The 21,383-nt window shown below is 35.6% G+C and overlaps 2 protein-coding genes across 4 annotated transcripts in view; both read right to left on the bottom strand.

The window, feature by feature from the left end:
- The window catches only part of LOC308192945 (uncharacterized protein), a 332,117-nt gene that overhangs the window by 68,742 nt on the left and 241,992 nt on the right, over positions 1-21,383 (bottom strand). The gene's annotated exons all lie outside the window — the stretch shown is intronic.
- PRKX (protein kinase cAMP-dependent X-linked catalytic subunit) overlaps positions 1-21,383 on the bottom strand; it is a 59,473-nt gene that overhangs the window by 10,057 nt on the left and 28,033 nt on the right. For 2 of the 3 annotated variants that reach the window (XM_080587093.1, XM_080587092.1), the window contains exons 2-6: positions 19,561-19,729; positions 15,776-16,039; positions 10,710-10,829; positions 4,597-4,692; positions 277-334 (exon numbers count right to left, since the gene is read on the bottom strand). In XM_080587093.1, coding sequence (XP_080443219.1) covers positions 277-334; positions 4,597-4,692; positions 10,710-10,829; positions 15,776-16,039; positions 19,561-19,729 — 707 coding nt within the window. Of the gene's footprint in view, positions 1-276; positions 335-4,596; positions 4,693-10,709; positions 10,830-15,775; positions 16,040-19,560; positions 19,730-19,811; positions 20,749-21,383 lie in introns of those variants that run through there. The other variant, XM_080587094.1, reaches the window with a different exon arrangement.

Below are 21,383 nucleotides of genomic sequence, written 5' to 3'. Positions count from 1 at the left end.
TCTTCAAATGTACAAAAACAAATAGAATTGGTTGGGGGAGGGGGGGAGGGAGGAGGGAAGGCAGAGAAGACTATCATGAAAAATAGAATTAATCCAAACATTATGAGTACAAATTCCAGAAATGAGGAGTTAAAGTTTGCATTTAGGATTGCACAAATGAAGTCATGTATGGGAAAATGTATCTCAATTTCATGCTTATAAAAACAAAAGCTATTCTAAATCTTTCCTATAGAATACTTTCAACCTTGTGCATTACACCTAACGTTTTATGCTTACCTTCATATTTCCTAACCGTCTTGTCCTATCAACCACAAGCAGCTTCTTAATAAGGTCTCTGTAGTAAAGAAAACATGTCCTCTGTTAAATATAAGTAATGTGTATTTGAATGTCATATGGATGTTACAGAACATAAGCATGCTTCACTTTGGCTAGTTAATACTGTGTATAATTTACGCATTCATTTATTTTGTATTTCAGAACAGTTAAGAGTCAATCATAAAAAGGAGTAAAGTGTTCTAAAAGGAACTTGCAACATTATCTCAAGTTTTTTTTTCAAACAAATAACACATTTTTCTATTTCCTCCTCCCCAAGTAGTACCATATCTTTCTTTGTATTTTTGTATTTTGCTGGGCATTCCAAATCTCAAAATGGATCTCAAACCTATTTGGCAGAACACAACTCTAATATATACATATATTTATATATATATATATATATAAAAATATATATAAATATATATGAAATAGATAAAGTCACACCCTCAACTTTATACATTCAAATCTAAATTCTGCAACAGTTAAATATTCAGAGAGAACATGGAAGAGCTGGTCATCTGTCTAAAACTAGTAAGATCTGTAAGTTTTCATTTCACTGAAAATAAGAAGCTTCCTCTGAGAATCTAGTTTATTGAACAATTCTACATTAACCTAAGTCAACCTTTTAAAAAAGATGAAAGTAAGTTTAGAAACACAAAGACTTCCATTTTAAGAGCAAAGCACTTTAAGCGCCAAATAACTCCAACACAAATCAAAATGAGCATCACAATTTTCTGAGTGAGCTTGATTACTTAGAGTTGGGAGAAAATGCGTTTTCGTATTTCTCAAATATTTATCTTCTATATCAATTATTATTTTGCTATATATTTTAGCACAGTATCATTCTGCTTTCTTAAGCTAACAATGTGATAAAAAAAAGTTTAGCTGCTACCATTGTTTCTACAGCCTCAAATAGACCTGAAAGATGAAATACTGCATGACATGCTGCAGATCTAGAAAGTATGTCTAATTCTGGTTTTTAACTCTGCAGAAGGTTAAACAAGCATATTTGCAAGAAAAAAAAAGGCAAGCATTAATGGCACACCTTTCCCTCTCCACCCTTGGTTATAATACCTACTATCCCCAAACAAAAACAGTATTATGTCTTGTATCCTAGAAATCGCTCAAGTTGTATGCATGACGAACATATGAGCTCACAGAAAATGTGTTGAACTGTTTCAAAAGCTGTTGTATTTGGCAGGGATATAGTTCTAAAACTCAACTAGAGAAAAATTCAATTGACAGATACAAGGAGGATAAAGAAATCAAGGCAGAAAGCATTTTTTTAAACCTTCATGATTATTTCAGACAATCCATGTTTGGATTAGGTTAAATCATGTGACTAACTTCTTTTATATTGACCTTCTGGGAAATACCTCCTTCTAGTTCTTCATTAAGAAGACTATTGCTTATTGGAAAGGCTATAAAAATGGCTATAAACAGTCTTTTCAACTGAAGTAGGACTGAAAATGGATCCAGAAACCCAAAACTAGATTCACAGCCTATATGGCCAAAGCTAAATCATGGAGCTTTTCCAGTATAACTAGAAAACATTCATCAGAAATTCATCTTGGAAAAGCAAAGCTAAACTCAGTGATATGTGTTCTCACTAAAGATAAACACACATCTGCTGCATTCAATAGAACAAATATCCATTAACTTGAATAAAGAGATAGTTGAGTGCTTCTTTACTTTGTAGTTTCTCTGGAACAATTTTGGAACTGTCACATTAAAATCAGTTGAATAAATATGTTGCTGTATATTTGTGGGGAATGATTCTACATCAAGGCCATTCCAGGCTAGCAATCATTAAACTGCTGTAGCACTGATGTTTCATTTGGCATTTTTAAAATCTGTCTTTGCAAAGAGAAGCTTACAAAAGCAGAAAAGAAAAAATATAAAGAAATAATTCACAAACTCACTAATAGACAAAGAAATAGGTGGAACATAATTAATACTTAAGCTTTATCGGAAGTGAAGTAATGCAAAACTCTGCTGACGACGCTAATTTCAGAATTTCTAGTTCATTAATTTATCATCATCTTCATAACAGAAACTGCTCTCAGCAGAGATCTGCACTAGTGGTCCAGTGTGTTAAGGACTTGTATATGGGGCAAAGGACTTATATAAAACATCTGATCAAATAGCAGGAAAGTTAGCAAAAGAGACACAGTAGAAAGCAATTTGAAAAGAGACTAGCTCAGGCCAGAAGAAACAGCAGATCTTACAACACTGCAAGAGACAGTGATCACACAGCAAGAGGGAAAGCAGAAGTGGTACAAATTTGAAATGTAAAATATGCATGTGGAGGGGCAATGGGGAAGAAAAGGGGGGATAGAAAAATGTTAACAAGTAAATTTCTGTAGTACATCGAGGTAGGGAAGTTTCCCAGGGTTCAACAACAAGACAGACAGTTTTGCTGCCTAAAAGCAGAGAGTTTAAGTTCAATTGTTATAAACACTGTATAGCATTAATACTTTGAACACAGCATGGATGTGACAGATGGGACACAAGACAGTCCTCATACTTGCTGAGATACCAACTGTTAGGAAGAAGAGAATGAAAGCAAAAGGGTTGTAAGGAAAAAGTAGACTGCCTTATTAGGAGAAAATAATCTTAGCAAGTGCTTTAAGCTAACAATGCAAAGATGTTAGACTATTCAGTTCTGCATATTGTGATTTAAAAGAACTTTTAAATCACAAAAACGGTTGAAGAACGGTTGCTGGAACAAGAGAGACAAATTGTGCTCACAACTCACAGCAGGAAAGCAGGTGAAGCCAATGGATGAGATCACCCAAAACTGAAGTGTTAAAAGAAGAAAGTCCAAGCCAGAATCCCACGAGACCCCTTAAAGGCAAGAGTGTAATGGGAATGAACTGCCAAGCACAAGTTGAAAGAACATCTGGATAAGAAAAACTAGCAAAGAGGTATATCAACAATTACGTTGATTAATGTATCCTACAATTCATTGATGGTCGTGTCTAGTCTGAAGAGCAAAGCCTGCATATATATGCCTACTATCATAACTAGGAATCTTTACAGCATCAAGGTGTCCTCTGGATAGTAGAGCTAAGTGTTGGTCTGTGAATGCTGAGTCCAAGCAGAAACTAACACATCTCTACTTTTAAATGCTTTCACAAGCTGATAGTGGTAAGACCCTAATTTGAGCTGTTCACCTTCTGGTCACGCTCTTGTACTTTAATGCACACAATATGACTGGAGATGCAGTCTTTTTCCTAAGTCAGACTGGGTTATGAAGACCAGACAAGACTATCCTCATTGGAAAAAGGATAGAGATAGTAAGGAAAAACTCTTTTAAGAACAGACACGGATGACAGATGCTAATCATAATCTGATGTAGATAGGCTTGATTCAGTGAACCTGATGATTCAGTGGAGGCTTAAATAATCTTCCCCAGACTATTAGGTTTGCAAGAGAATTCCTGAAAGTTCAGAATATATAGGACAGATTTTATTAGATTTGCCATACAACATTTTATCTATCAACCTAGTGGTAACATTAAGCAAGTGCCATCTCTACAGGCCACTTCAAAAAGATTAAGCTGGGTATGTAAGAATAACTTCCAGCCTTCACTCATTCAAGTCATCTCTGCTTCTGAGTAGAAACTTCATGAAGTGCTTCACTGCACTTCAGAGCCTCTAATATTTACTAGCGATTACTTCTATTATGGAACCTTCAATTAGGGAATTTTTAAACAGGGGAAAAAAGCATTTTATCTGCAACGTACTTGTAATGATTGAAAAATATGATGCTTGTCTATTTTTTATTCATTTTTAAAACTTCATATCAAACTGGGGCCCTGCTATTGAAAGTGCAGTTTTACATTGAAATTTAGAAGTATCAAAGACTTCAAACAGTTGTGTCAGAAGTGATTTAACTGGTACTTATACATACAAAGGAATAGTTTAGTTTTAATTTTTTTTCATGCCCATTTAATTTTTATTCATGCTAAATTACCTCCTCATTTTTTCCTCCCACACATAAACCTAGCATCAAAGAGCTTTGTGCAAGGTGGAAAAGTATTTAATATTCAAACAGAAAAGTATGAGACAGATACAACCAGCCTGAATTTTATCTCCAGCCTGAAATCTATCAGACATAATTTTAGATCACATTTGCTTTTGCAGTTGAAGTAAAACATTTTCTAACATGGTGTTCCAGAAAATCAGAATCTGGTATCTGATCTATGAAGATCCTTCAGAAATAATGCTCAGGAAGTATTCAAAACATAAAAGACAGTGTTGGGAGTCGCAGACTTACTTTACATATAAATCCAAATGCCTCGGGAAATCTATTTTGCCAGCAAGAATCTTCTGATATATACCAAATGGATTGTCATCAAAAAATGGAGGAAACCTATTTTAATACAACAAATTTTTAGAGGTTAGAAAAAGAATTTGCAAGAATCCTACAAACATTATGATGTTATAGTAATTCTCCTCAGAAATAATTGATCACAGTTTTTTTTTGTAAGGCTTCAATCATATACTAACTTGACAAATTATCAAACCATACTGAGGCTGTTATTGCAAAATAGAAAACATTTTTGTACACATTCAAAATAGAATTAAGAATGAAGAATTACAAGAGAGCTATTTGTTACATTAATACACTCCAAAAAAAAAGAAACTTTCAGTGTTTAATTAAAAAATGTGTCTGCATTTACCTATAAAATCCAAGGCTATACTTTCCAAAACAGCACCACCATTTTTTATCTTGTACTGTAACCACAGACATACCCATATTAACTAGCCTCCATCCAAAGTGTCAAAGACCCCACATATGAATGGACTGTCCAATGCAGTTATTTATTGTGCTTCTTTAATTCAAGTACAGGTTTTGTTAGAGAAGGTTTAAAGGAGACAAACTGTTCAGAACCTGAAAGTCTATCAAAGTGTAGCTACCTTTTTTGTGTTGGGCCAGATAAAATACTTATTTCATAAGCTCTCCAGAATGATCATCACATCAAGATGCAATTAGAATTCTACACTTATTTTCTAAAGAGTTCTCTGTAAAGTTACAAGGTAACAAATACACTGCTTCTTGTCTCACACCTACAGTAAGAATTGAGATAAATTTCTGATTCCTGCAAGAGTCTTGGAGTGTACATCAGTACATGCTCAGCTTAGACCAAGTGCCAAGAGGTTTTCAGAATCACCATTTTAGAAGTTACCATAGAAAATATTTTAGGGGAATGGAATAACTAACCATTCATTCACTAATCTCAATCCCACCTTGACTTCCATAACATGACCAAAGTATCCCTTGTATGCTTCTGTCTCAAAACTTTTACAAAGTAGAAAATGGGATTTTGAATATCATCTATATTAACTAGGTCCAAACACTACTATGGTCCAACACTTAAAATGTTAGGGAGATGTGAAAACATTTTATAAATACTTTCTAAGACAACTAAACTGTGTGCAAATGCACAAGTACAGTGCTTTAGAATCACTGGTAGCACAAACAAGGGTGAACACATTTCTTCATTTCATATTCTTTCCTTGATTTTATGTTGCTCAAAGTAGCTTATTCCTCAACAAGTACTATACTTTATTCCTACCATGTAAATGTTTTCAGAAGTACCAAGTGCTTCTTTGTTTAGCTGATGGTCAAGTGGATTAGCATTTCCTTTTATATACTCACAGACAGAAGGTCATACTTCAAAGCACAGAAAATCATAACTACCAAACTATCTGGTTAAGAAAAGACTGAACAAATTTTTCTCTTGTTCAGAAAGCTGAGTTTCATTAAGAAAAACTGAATAGTCTCAGCTGGAAGGAAACTGGATAATATAAGAGTCTCAGGAAAAATGTGTGTTTATAAATTCTTGCTTTGACAGAAAAGAACATGGAAAACGTGATAGATTTTTAAAATGGGTAAAATTTTTGCACACCAGAGACTATCATGTGAAATTTCTTTGTTAGTCGTGCAACATCTATGTCCTTCACATTCTCCAAAGCAGTGAAAAATAGTAGACTCAATTTCCAGTTTTGTATCTGGTACGCATATTAGCAAATCTAATTGCATAAGTCAATTAGAATGAGATCTCAGAACTACGTAGCATGAAGGTGACAGTTTCAGTAAGCAGACTGATGTGCAATGCAGATTTTTTTTCCTCCCATCTCCGCATATTTTATATACTATTGAGATGTATAATCAAGAAGAATAAGGAACTTACGTATGCTTTTATATATTTATATATGTTAAAATTGCTCATTGAAAATCCTAAATTACTATGTAATGAATTCTTTAAAGAAAGCAAATCACACTTAAATATGCAAAAATTTAATGTCAATACTGCTTAAAGTGTATTTGACCTGTATGCAAAATAAGATTAGCTTAGTAAGATTAGGTGGTTTTCAAACTCAAAAACCAACCAACTTGACTTTGATAATACGTGCAAATGATCAATCTGCAACACATTGCACAGATTTCTGACAAAACAGTGCAAATATTGTGCTGAAAGCTACCCTATAAATCAACTAAAAACCCCTTGAGTTTCAGACTGTCTTCACACCACAAGGCAAATACAAACAGCTGCCTTTTTTCCACAAACTGGAAAGAAGCTAAGAATTCTCTATATATGGGACAACAGCTGCAAACCATTCCTTTTGCTAACTGATGCATAACAATGGCATTGACATGGGTCTCAAAGTTAATAGATACTTTTAGCACTGAAGAAGAGATGCTGCAAAACCCCAAGGGAAAACCATACAGGTCTGAGACTATGAAACTGTAGACACAAATCATTATCTACCCATAAACAATAGACCAGCAGATCACATATATAACTACTGAAGTGAAATCAGAACAAAGTCCTCATTAAATAAGAAAATTCAGTTAGCTATGTTTCTGATAACAGTACAATCAGGATCCAACACATTTAGCATGTTAACAAGTATATTTTAATCTATGGCAGATTGTAACAGCACACGATCACTCAAGATATACAGATTTTTCAACTCTTTCTATTGACAGTTTGTTTAGTTTGCTTAGATTAACTCAATAAAGGACTGATGTTATAATCTGTTTTGGAAAGATTTCTTCTCACCCTGAGTTTTCCCTGTTCTTTCCCCTTCCCATATTTGCTATCTTAAACCTAAATGGGACCTTGCCCTAAATCTAGAATGTGCAGAACTTGAATTCCATGGGTCTCTAGGGATTAAGTTAGAGAAATAATACACTGCAGAACAGGAAAGTGCGGTTTTATTTTGTTTGTTTGTTTTTAAATAGACTATTTCCTTACACACACATCTCCCTATTCTTTTCAATTGCTTTTGGGGTTCAGAGAGTAGCTTAAGGAAATAACTACCAAATGTTTTAAGTTATTTATTTACAGTCAGTAACTTAGTCTTGAAGTCAGGTTTTGTTCACCTTCAAATAATTTTCCTGTTGTTGAGGTTTAACCTGGCAGGCAGCTAAATGCCACACAGTCATATGCTCACTCCTCCTGCCCCCGCCCGGTGGAATGGGGGAGAGAATTGAGGAAATAAACAAAACAAAAACTCATAGCTTGAGAAGAACCTAAGACAGAACTGGAAAGGAAAATAATTATGATAAAGGAATACACAAAACAAGTGAGGCACACTGCAATTGCTTGCCACCCACTAACTGATGCCCAGGCAGTCCCTGAGAAGTTGCCACCCACAGCCAACTCCCCCCAGTTCTATTGTCCAGCATGACCCCACACGGTATGGGATACCCCTCTGGCCAGTCTGGGTCAGCTGTCCCAGTTGTGTCCCCTCCAAGCTCCTGGTGCACCCCAGCCTCCTCACTGGCAGGGCAGCATGTGAAGCTGAAAAGTCCTTGCCTCTGTGTAAGCACTGCTCTGCAACTACATCAGTGTGTTATCAGCATTATTGTCACCCTAAATCCAAAATGCAGTCCTGTACCAGCTACTAGGAAGAAAATTAACTCTATCCCAGCTGAAACCAAGACACCCATTTCTTAAATCTTTCCTTAGTTTGAAGGGATTAAAAAATACTAAAACAACTAAAAAACCCCAAACAAACAGAAGAAAAAACACAAAGAAATACTTATGACTGTTTTTGCATTAAAAGTCTTGATAGTAAATACCCAGCCACATCTTGAGTTGTTAAGTAAAAGTGCGTTAAAACATTGCTGCTGACAATAGCCGTGAAAAGCTTGTAAAATGCTAAAAGCAAAACCCTTGTATGATATCCTGCCCTCTTAAAGAAAAGATGGATAATACAGTCTCTGCTCCCCCCAGCCCCAGTCCATGAAACCCCAAAATCTTAAGAACAACCAGATTTTGACAGAGGCCCCACCCAAACACTAAAAAAGTGAAGCAGTGAAGCATATATACATCATTACGGAGAGCATATATACACACACACCTTTATTAAAGCAGAAATACTGTAGTGATACGCAGGCCGTTACAAAACCACTTGCAGCAGACAGCTGCTCTCTCAATCAGCCAACGTAAGATCTCAGTTGCCTTTTAGAAATGCATAATTTACCTCTATCAGTTAAGAATCTCAATAGCCAAAGTGTTTGCATTAAGTTGGGAGAACTAAGATCTCATCATACCATGTCAGGACAGAAGATTCTACACTGAAATGTCTGCAGCTGCTCCCTCCCCCCCCCCCCCCCTTTTTTTTTAGGTTAAGTATATGACCATCATACTTCAGTGCCGTGCAGTTTTGAGGTCTCACTGACTCCAGAGATGAGAACTTGTTTGAGTATCAACTGTATTCTGTATGTTAACTTTGGAAAATATGTTTCTATTACTACTGTAGCAGAGAGAATCCTACCAACCTCAGTAAGGCACGTAAAGGAAAAACACCCAATTTGCACTTACACTGGGACTGCACAGACAGAACAGAAAGCTAATATTCAGGGGTCCCACCAAATCCTGTAGCAGGAAGCGAAATCGGTGACTTCAGGTGGCAGACTAACTCCTGCGCTAACGTTACAGTCCCAGACGCTTTTGTCTTCCTGCTGTCTAGTACTAAGATTAGTGGCAAAAAGGCTGCTGGGAATCTCATGTTCCCTTCATCCTGCTGAGAAGGGAACAAGAGACTCCCACCCTTACAGGTTGCTGTGGAAGAAAGAAGCAGCCTGGCCTCTGCACAGATCAGCCTACACAAAGTACCAACTTCTTATTAGATCAGTCAGACAACCCTGCCTGGGTCAGTATTAACCTATTAGTACCTTTCTATGCTTTTTCTGCACAGAAATTGCCTTGAGATTCTAAGCAAACATATGTGCAAAACCTTTAGGACTTTAAGAAAGCAAGCATCAGGCAGCAGTGCTGCCATGGGATACAGTTTTGATGGTGTTAGGTGGGCTCCTTCACATCAAACCTGCGCTGTAGATTGGAGCTCTGAGGCAATCATCCATCAGGACTTGCTTGTCCAAACACCACAACCCTGAACTGATGCCACTGCATATACAAAAGGAAGAACAAGTCCATGGAGGGATGTTTTTTATTCCGACTTCGCTCTATGCAGTTGGAGATCATAGAATCACTAAGGTTGGAAAAGACGTTCAAGATCATCTGGTCCAACCATCACCCTACCACCAATGTCACCCACTGAACACCTCCAGGGACGGTGACTCCACCGCTTCCCTGGGCAACCCATTCCAATGCCTGACTGCTCTTTCTGAGAAGAAATGTCTCTTAATTTCTAACCTAAACCTCCCCTGGTGCAACTTGAGGCCGTTCTCTCTAGTCTTATCCTTAGTTACCTGTGAGAAGAGGCTTGACCCCCAGCTCCCCACACCTTCCTTTCAGGTAGTTGTAGAGAGCAATAAGGTCTTCTTGAGCCTTCTGTTCTCCAGACTAAATAACCCCAGTTCCCTCAGCCGCTCCTCGTAGGACTTGTGTTCCAGAATGAAAGGTCATAATGACAAACTGGCACACAGCCAGCATGTGCGAAGGCACCAAGCACACAAGGATCAGTACCCTGACACTGAAAAGAAGTTGTAGAAACTATAAAACAAATTGAAAATATACCGTTTCTTTGGAAGCTGTGAAAACCTTGCTTTCAGCTGCACTTCAAGTCCAAAACAGTTATGTATATTAATGACAGAAAAATCTCTATTTAGTTTTATTTTGTATCTTCTGTGAATACTGCTATGAAACAAATTTCAAAACACCAGAAACAACATTCTCCCCACCAGTTATCCCAGTAGTAATGCTGATATGTGGTGGTTTGGTTTTTGTTTTTAAACACAGCTTCCTGATTCCTTTCATAAGAGACAGAAATGAAACTGATGACATTAATAATAAATTTCACCGAAATTTGCTCTTCGGAGTATCACAAATAGAACTAGTAAAGAATCAGAACCAGTACACATACACTTCGACACAGTATTCTTGTCATATAGCAATTGTTACCACTTACCCTGACAACATCTCAAATATAAGAATTCCCAGGGCCCACCAATCCACAGCTCTTCCGTGACCTTTGCTTTGGATGACTTCTGGTGCAAGGTACTCAGGAGTGCCACAAAGTGTCCATGTCCTGGGGGAGGAAAAAAAACAAATGAAACATAATCTCTAACAAGATCTGAGAAGACTGTTGTGATGCTGTCCAGTTCTCCTGGTACAGAAGGTGAAATACGGAAATTAAGAACTTCTTGGCTGCAGGAGACATCAGTGCGCTGAAGTTTCCTGAGTGCTATAACCTCTATACATTAGGTTATACATAGCTTTGAAATTACTAACAACAGTATTTTTTACCCTGGAAGCAACAGACCCCTGGGACTACTTCTGACAGGCCCAGAAAGCTGCAAGATTATAGGCCACCAGGAAAGATTTTTGTTTAGAAAAGTAAAGGGAGAAGGGGGGAATAAAAAAGTAGTAGCTTAAATCAGTAAATAATAAGATTCCTTTTACAGTCTCTTATTAAGTAAGATGTTTTTCACATAGTATTGAGATATAACCTATTATCACTTTCACAATAACCATTATAAGGTAAATGTTTTATATTTTCAATTATTTAAAGGATTTACAAAGTGTTGATAAGCAAGTGTGAAATGTTATATTACCTTTTTTTTTTTTGATATTGTTTGTCTTGTTTTTACTCATAGGTTTCTCATTAAAAGACCAGAATAAAAAAAAAAAAAGTTTTATTGGTACTTAATTGAAATGTTTATTTCATATCCTACAAATTAATGAAACAAATTGAAACTAAGCAGTTAATGTTTACAAAAAAATAAATTAAAAACTGAAATAGAATATTCTGAGACTATTTTTTTTTCAGAAATGTGAACTTCTCTTTGTAAGAATACCTGTGGGGGATTTGCCTGGCTTCATGATCTTGACTTATTTTTAAATACAGGCTACAGAGAAAAAAGAGAAACTGATTGTTTTATTTGTGAGTGCAATGCAAATATATCCAAGGCATCAAACTGATAACATGGTCCTGAACAAATGCATTAACATGAATGGCAATCACCTTTAACAAGTAATACGCATGCCTTTCATCTTCCAGTTTTTCCTTCTACTGTTCTGCTCAACTTAAACCACCTACTTCCCAACCATAAGTTCATATTCAAGATCCATATTTGTGGCATATCAAACTATGAACTATTTTTTTAAAAGGTTTAATCAGAGCTTTTTTTTTTCCCCCTCAGCCTTGATTCATGTACAAAAGTTTAGAGAAGAGGATCTGTATAGTCAGTCAAAACTTAAAAACTTACAATGCATGGAGTTGAATTTATTTAGGCATGGTTTTAACATGGCAAAAGCAAAATTACTCCAGCTATACTGTCTCTGTTACTGACATACTGTGCATTCCAATGCTCCATAGCTCTTTAAACTACACTCACTGGTGTATTGAATGAATCTTCAATTTTTCTCATGAAAGGGTGACATAATTTATATTGCTAGAAAACAAACTCATTGTTCAAATGGAGCATATTCAAGAAAATTCTTATGTACAGTGCTGCTTTACACACTACTGCCATCTAGCAGTTGCTTAGATCATGACTAGATAATTAAGACAACCAGCAAAACTTTGGTACCTCTTAGAACAAAACTGTGACAAACACTCCCTCTCCCCAATTTAAGACATCGTATTACAATCCATGATACAAACTGTTATTCATGATGACATAACCCACCCTGCAAACAAAACAGCTGTCAGCTTTACTCTTGTATTTGGGAAGCAAGGCTGTACAAATACAGCAGGTAAAGCAGGCACATTTGTTTTAGTAAATAAGCCAGGCACTTGGCAGGACAATGCCCCACAACAGTCATTCTTTCCTTCCCCAAAATTAGTATGAAGGCATAAATTCAGCAAAAGTGAAGTGTGTGGTGAGTTTCATCCTTTTATCAAGGTCATTTAGATACAGAAATCTTACCTAATACTTGACTATGACTCCTAGGACCCATATAACTGGCTGGTGACAATGTAACTAAAATGAGCCTCTGTTACAGGTATATGAGATCTTTTTATTAAAGGAAAAGGAAAACTACAAATTGAGGAAAAGGCAATATAACCTGAACTCCCTAGCTGCACCAGGAAAACAAAGTTATTACCACCAGCAGGTCACCTACTTCCCTTAAATTTAATCAAAAAAAATATGCTTACTAAATGCACGAAAACTTGGAGGAAGACCACATTCTTTGTCAAGCTCTGTATTTGTACCGTTTGATCACAGCTTTTATTTCCTCTTTTGTTGGTCAAGAAACAAGCTACTTAGCATTTTGAAAAATGCATAAAAGTAAATTCTGTAGAAAAGATCAAATTGTCTTAAGTATTACTTTTATTAGCAGCATTTCATGACTGTTGCATATTCATCTTTTTGCAGATCATCCTTTTGCAGATAAATCATGAAGCAGAAAAATACACTGTTTCCTTTGCAGTTGCTTGAGCTGCTACAAAAATTCCACTGCTCTGGGTTTTCAACATAAGAGCTGAAATCCAGGTAAGCAATAATTGATAAGGTTGAGCGTGTAATTTTAAAACAAGGAAATGAAACAAAAGAATCTATTCTGGTCGCAAATATAAGCTATCAAATAACATTTGTTGGACTTGTCAATAGCATTACCTGATAAAGTTAAAAATCTGGATGGTTACTGTGTTCTACTGTTGCAGGCTATTTAGCCTCCTCCTCTGTAGTCCCTACCAAGCTTCTCACGCACAATCCAGAGATAATTAACACTGTCCTTTTTGGTGTTCTCTTCTGGAGGTTTCTTCATGATTATATTCAATGGAAATTCCTTTGTTTCCAGCCCTCAAAAGTTTGTTCTGCAAGACATTCTTGCTTCTACAGTGACATACAAGGCGGTTATATAAAAACAAGACTTGCTGTGTCTTGTTTTGTTTTCTATATTCAAGTCTTTTGTGCAGAATTGTCACGAGGCACATTCAGTTTAAGGAGTGAACAAGTGTCCCAAAAATATTTAAGCTTAATCATGTCTCAAGTTATTAGTTTTTTTTTAGTTAGTTTGTTTTGGAGGGGGCAGGTGGGGATGGAATTTAAGCAATCTAAAATTAACAGTGAACAACATTACCCACCCCACCCCACCCCCAAAAAAAGAAAAAAAACCAAAAATGGGAAAATCATAACTTTGCACTGAGTGTTTTGTAAGTTTTAAGTAATCTGTGCATGAAAAATGTAAAATTCTATGAACTTTACTTTTGTGCTTTCCTCTGAAAGGTCATTTGAGTTATACTATACTCTTGAGTTACTTGAGTTATCAATGCTCTGACTGATAAAGTCCTTGTTCCTCCCAACTCTGTATTCTGAATTTTATATTATCTGTTGTACATTTAGAGGTAAAGCAGCTACAAATATAAAACTACTGTAGCATTCTACGTTTCAATTCAACACAAAATGACTAACACCCCTACCTGACACACACACAAAGATGGGATGCAAAAGAATAAAGAAATGGTAGTGATAACTACCATTGATTTGATGTCCTGAAATTTGTTTGAACAAATTAACTCTTACACGGATTTATCTTTCAGATTGAAAAATATACTTTAATGTGACCTATCACCCTGTATAAATGGTTACTCCTGCTGTGCCTTAAATTCACAGAAATCCAAATTAAGAATAACCACTAAGTGGCAGCATCTACATCTAGTAGAAGTAGGAAGTTATAAAAATTAGTACGAAAATGTCTTATAAAGAGAGCCTGCTACTTTCTTACATCAGAGCTGCCTCACCCTCTTCCTGCAAAAAGTCATTTTGATTTAAAAACTATTAAAAAAAAGAAGGAAAGCTAAAATTTATAAACCAATCTGCTTGCCCAGTAGGAACTGAATTCAAGCAAATGTACAGATAGTAAAACATCATGGATTTAAAAGAGAATGTTAGACTTCAATGGTAAACAGAACCAGCATATTTATTAGTGCCTGGCATTCTTCTATGCTGAGGCAATGCAGTACTGTGAGTGTGTAACACAGGGATGCAACTTTTATGACCACCGTACAATGATTTGATCTGTCCTGATTTTTGCTTCATAAGGGATCCAGTAAGAATAGGTCTCTCGGATCCACCTTCATTTCAATTTGAGCCTGTCGATTTCCCCCATATGCTGAACTGTAGCAAAAGCAGCATCAAATAGGTGAAACAGGCAAGCAAAGAGGACGAGCATCTATTTGATTCAAACAGTCACCCATTTATCTCAACTAGAACAATTGGATTTGGTCTCTCTCATGAGAGGGTGCTGGGGCATAGCACCATACCTCGTCACGGCACTTTTCTAACATGCCAGACCAGTTTATTTTCCCTTATTTTCAATGTAAGGGAACTTCTTGCTTCCTTTTAATAACACAACAATCCTGGTAGAGTAGTTCAAATGGCGAGAACAGAGAAAGAAATGAAGGAGAAAAAGCTCTGCATTACCGAAAAGCTTACATACAATAAAATGGACATAAACTGATTTCTAAAATACTCTCAGCATTTTTTTGGTGTGTGTGTGTGGAGGTGTTGAAGCAGGCCTTATTTGTTTCAATCTAGATATCGCAATTTCATTTTAGCAACATGTCAGTGAAAAAACAGTATCCATTTGTAAAATGTTATTACTGCATTTCCAAAATCTCTCTAAAAGGAAATCTCAAGGACAGAGCAGTTACAAAATATATAGAAATTCAACTTGTATAGAAGATTATGTCCCATTTAATGTATCGATATACACATCTCATTTTTTTCTCATTTTACTTTAACAAATTCTTTTTTTTTTTTTTAAACAAAAGGACTGCTGTAAACCTAAAGGCACAACTCTACTCACATAAAAACATTTTTCTACAGTAGCTTGTCTGTAATACTGCTCCTAATTATACCTAAGGTCTCATACTGATTTCAATAAAACCCATCTCCTTTATATTACAGGATTTGACATGTATGAACCACACTGGGAATTAGACGAAAATCGGAGCTCTGAAATATTTTTTTTTCTTTCAACTATAATTATGTTTTCTGTATTAAGCCATAATAAAAACGTACTTACCTATCCACCAGTTTTTTAGCAAATCCAAAATCAGTAAGCTTGATATGCCCTTCTTTGTCTAGTAATATATTTTCAGGTTTTAAGTCTCTGTAAACTATTTCTTTGGAGTGCAGGTATTCTATTGCACAAATAATTTCTGTAGAGTAAAACAGTCCTGTGCTGTTGTTGAAACGCCCCATGTTGCGCAGGTAACTAAAAAGTTCTCCCCCTGGCACATATTCCATTAACATGTATAAGAAACGCTCATCGTGGTAGGTCCAGAATCTGTAATAAAAGTATTGTTTTATTGAATAAACAAATTATCTCTGTGATTTGCTTCAGAAGCAAGTTTCTGTAAACTAATCTCTATTACCCCAAGTATGTACATAATACGTTTATGGTTCCTATTGTGCAAATATTAAAACCCCAAGAATCTAGCAAGATTATGTAAGAGCTGTTCAAGTAGCTAACTTAACTTGAAAAGTAAAAACACAGAGTTAAGAACGTGCACTGCACTGGCTTATAAAGAAAATTCAACTGACAGACTCCTTTCCTTTGTACCAAACAGGTATCTGCTAGGCACCTAGTAACTGACTTTGTATACTGCTAGTCTGCTAGGACCAGATGATTCTCACATACCTTATATTTTATTTAATGAAATATTGCCAAAGTAATGGGGAGGATGAGCAGAATCTGCATTTGGAAAGATGTTTATGACAGTATGTTCACGAAGAGGACACCAGAGAGCTCTCCTTCCCTTCTTGTACCCTTCCTACGTAGTAATATACTACCCCAACTGAAGTGATTAGTTTACTCACTTGTAAACTAGTAAACTACAAGTGTCAGATCACAATGCTTGCTATTCTCCGATATCTTTAACAAATCAATAGAAAAACAAAGCAGGATCATTTCTTTACCTCAGATCTAACCTAATGAAAATTACCTTCTGTTGCTCAGACTATTGCCTTTCTTTTAAGAAATACTGTGGTACCTTCTTTCCTAAAGTGCAGTAAAGAACATCCAAGGAAAAAGAAAATCACTCCACGTGGCTTTCAAATGTTTTATTACAGAATACGGGAACCTTCTCTCCCACGTTCCTAGAACTAAGCTATTCTTCTTTCTACCCACATTAACCAAGTCATACACCACACAACCAAATGTAACTTCACAATTCAGAAGAAAACCAGTATTTGATAAAGCTTGGAAGAATATTTTACTATTTTAAAACAAACAGCTAATTATTATTATGACAGTCAAAAAAAGTATCTTCATCTACTTTCTTTATAGAAGAATGGAAGTTACTTCAGCTTCTAATAAATGTTCCTGTAGTATCACAAAAATGTACAGATCAAATATATATATTTTTTTCCGTCATTAGCTAGTTCCTAATCAAGATAGTGAGTCTCAAGAAAGATAAGCAGGGCAAACTCAGCTTCCAAACCCAAGAGTGAGTTTTGCTCAGTAAGATTTTCTTTCTTGATGCTATCACTAAGGGCAACCAAACAAGACAGACTATTAGACACCAGCTACAGCTCCTCCATGGGTTCGAAGCGAAACAGAGTGAGGCACAGGCTTTTGTATCTCCTGTTACAGTCTTCAACATCACTAACTGGCTACTGATCATGTTCACAGTATGTTTCTGGACTACGTAAAAACTCTCTTTAGATGTTTTTAAGGAGTTAGGCAAAGTTACAGCTACAAGAAATGAAGAAAGAGGGACAGGAGCAGGTAAAATGAAGCAAACCATGTATGTAAAAAAATGATGTACAGGGGAGAGAAAGGGCAAAATCTGAAAAAGAATACAAGAAAAAAGGGAAGACCCAGGCGTTATATCACAGTACTTGTACTGGAAGTCACATCTTCAAGCACTGACTCTTAAGGGATTGTCTATACACAAAAACTGATGTGTTATTTATTATGTATGAAAAATGGAAAAATAACTATTATTTGTAATACAGATTGCTTTGTGTTGTATTTTAATATATATAAAAGGAAAATACTACAGAAGCTGAGATTATAATAGCATACTTGGTTTCATGTAATTTTAAAATCTGGCTTCTCTATATGAACTGTGGAAGCTATTGTGAACTCTAACAGTCTAACAACTTATTTTAGCTTACAGAGCTATAAAACATGATTTTTATTAATTCTGATTTTCTTGAAAAATTAAAGATACATGTTGAAATTACAGTGCCATGTGAACTGCTGCACTCAGAGTTATGATACTTCATTCAAACTTGTCAGTAATGGTTGTACAGGAGTCTCCAATGACCAGCTGTTACAAGAGCACAAAACATTTCTAAGAAACATTTTAAGAGAGAAGTAGATAAATAACTTCTCTGTTTACAGAAAAACTGATTCAGAACCTCCCTATACAATACTTCTTAAATGTAACAGGAAAAGGAAAAAAAAACAACAAAAACCTAACAATGTAAAGTTAAGGTACGGGAATGGTGAAGGTCAGAACTAGATGATGGACAGCACTACTTAAAAAATTCCCATCATAAAGTGCTACAAAATACAGTATTATGCTGCACTGGCCCACATTCCTTGAATTTGCAGCCAGAGGAAGATACTATCCATGTTTCAGGTGGTGATGAGAACACAAAAAACAGACTGTAAATAGCATGGTTTAAAGGCACTGAAGCAGAAAAAACATTTTTGTCTCTTTGCTGATCAACTACAGACAAAAATTTAATGATAAAAACACATGTATTGAGTAGGAGAGGAGCAGGCTGGAAAAACCCTCATTTGTCATCAAGTCAGTGGTAACTGTCCATGAACGTTTGTTTAACATAAAGCACACAAATATGAACATGACTTAAAATTTAAATAGCTCATTCCAGCTAGGTTGCTTTGAGTCTCCTTTGCCAAGCGACACAGACAATTATAAGAGCACAGCTGATGCAGCATCACATGAAGCATGTCAGAAAGGGAAGAGAGCTAGAAGGCAAGAACAGTTCCTTTGCACACAAATGAACTTGCATTTGAATTGTGTCTTTCTGTTGCCAACTTTAAAATCCAGCATTTTGGAAACAAAGCAAGAACAAAAAAAAAAAAAAAAAACAAGAAAACAATCAGTTTGGATTTTTTGACCACTGCTTCTGTATGGACACCAATCCTCATGACCCTTTCTCACTTCTCACACAAGTTTCTCTGTTCCCACACTTGCACTGCTCTAGATGCATGGATGTACATTTTTTCCTCTCTCTTTTCTTAAAATAGAATTTACGTACATAAGTATACAAATAAAATCCTGTTCCTCCTGTTCTGCCCATATTTTAACCAGTCTAACCAGATGTACTCTCATCTTGCTTTTCTGCATGCATCACAAACTCCACATCCCTGAGAACTCATCTTACTGATATTAAGCCATATGCAGGATTTATGAATGCTAGCTGGAAACTAATAGCATCATTATGCTGGAAAAAGCAACAGCACGCAAGGGAAAAAGCCTCCTCCTCAAGAATTATTCTAGAGCTCATTCTGATAAGCTAATGTTAACATTTCTTTTGTTTTTCCCTCACTTGAGCAAATCTCTATTGCTGTCTGAAAAAAAAAGAAAAACTAGAGAGCATAAAAAGCTTGTAATAAATTATTGCTTAAATGCTTAAATTGTGATTTTTGTATTTATATTTTTAGTTCTTCCGTAATAAATATTTTACTTTGAAGTCTACTTTAGATTACTTAACAGAAATTAAGCATTTGTTGTTGGTTACTTACATAAATACTTGCAATAAGAGTCTGGAATGCTTAGTTTTAACTGCATTTCATATACTACTTTAATAAAAAAACCAGCAACTTACAATCTGATCAAAAATGGGTGATTGACCTCTTTCAAGACTGACTTTTCATTGTGCACATGTTGCTCTTGCTTCAGTCGAATGACATCTGGAATGCTCATTACTTTCAGTGCAAAGTAACGTTTGGCCATTTTTTCCTTCACAAGATGAACACGCCCAAATGTACCTGTGCCTGAAAAGTTGAAGAAAAAACATCAGTGTATTATTAAAAAAAAAGCGATTTGCTAATTAAAAACCTACAGGACCTCACTCACATTTTTTCATAATCAATATTACATTTTTTTAGTTGCTCCCACACTGTTTTCCTTTGGAATTTGTCAAGTTTTAGCGATAATGGTGTAATAACAATAACGATACTGTGATACTGCCATTTTTTGGATAGATACTGGAAGCACTTCTTGCCAAGAGAAGTGGTCCTCAGAAAGCGTAAGGAAGATCTAAAAAAAACAAGTCAGTAACAGAGAAGACTCAAATGTAACCAAAACAAATGAAACATGCAACACAGTTCTCAAGTATAGAAGAAAGGCTTGGAAAAATCTTCAATTTCAAAGATCAGTTTTAATTTAGGTAGTAGCAAGGCATGTAATCTCAGAGACTCAGAAATAGCATTCAGCTTATCCTATATACACACAGCATGTGGCATAAAGGGAAAAAAAATCATTACTGACCAAGAAATTAACGTTCAATTGTAACAGATTTAAGTTATTGTTTACTGAGTAAATATTAACTTTCCATATATTATTTATTACAACAATGTAGCTAAATCCAGTAGTGTTTGAAATAATAGGAACTCATAACAAGAGTACAGAATGTAAAAAAAAGAACAACAAAAAAAGAAAACAATATTAATCTACCAAGACTTCAGTGACTGAAAACAACTGTCTGCAAATAATCAAGTGAGGAGATCATTCCCTTAAATGTGTACAGAGTAATGAAGTGATTCAGTAGGGGAAGGGAGTGATTGGAAAAAAAACGCTTAAAAGTGCTTATTGGTATATAAACAACAAAAAATATCTCCTTGTAGTGCTGAATTGTTATATTGCATGTTAAGAGTACATTTCAGGCACTTTTTTGTAGTTAATGCATTCCTTTTTCAATTCACTCTTAAAAATATAAAAGGCAAATAAAAAACATTCAAAAAACATTGTCTTTTGAATAATGTATTATGCATTTCTCTTCATTCAATACAGTAATCATTAAATTTCCTTTTAAATGCCTTGCACTCAAGACAATTATACATAACTGAACTGAGAATTATTTTTGAGTTTGAAAGGAAAATTAAAACTATTATGTTTAGCCACAGGTCCATTTGTGAGCAGCACAGTATTACACATTTCAAGATGAAATGCTTCAGCTCTCTGGGTGGTTGCTCATTCTTTTTTTTGCTCTTTAAACAATGTTATGTAGGTTCCACTGAACAGTACAGAAGAGATTTTTAATCCTATTCTCTGACAGAAACATGTCTCACTATAAAGTGGCATTCAAACCAATTGCTTGTTGTAAAGGCCACTCTCTTGCTCAGAAGTGCCTTCCAAAAAAAAAGTCAAAGTTTTATACTCACGCTCACAAGTATTGCCTTGCACGTACTGTAGGAAGGCAGCCCATTGACCTGATGCAGTATTATTAGCAAGCGTGTTAGCTGATTTCAGGGTGGGTTGATTGGTTATGATCAACCAACTCCACAAGACAACTTTCTAAGATGTGTAGCCAGTGAAGGGGATGAATAAGTACATGGAAAGGGGAAGGGTGGGAGGAGGAAAAAAAAAAAAAAAAGATGTTCCAAAACTGCATTAAAGTGGCAATAAATTAATAAATAAATACATGAA

The sequence above is a fragment of the Anser brachyrhynchus genome, assembly GCF_964034855.1.
Source record: "Anser brachyrhynchus genome assembly, chromosome: 1".
In the NCBI taxonomy this organism is placed as follows: Eukaryota; Metazoa; Chordata; class Aves; order Anseriformes; family Anatidae; genus Anser; species Anser brachyrhynchus.
This window is presented reverse-complemented; position numbering and strand designations above follow the sequence as displayed.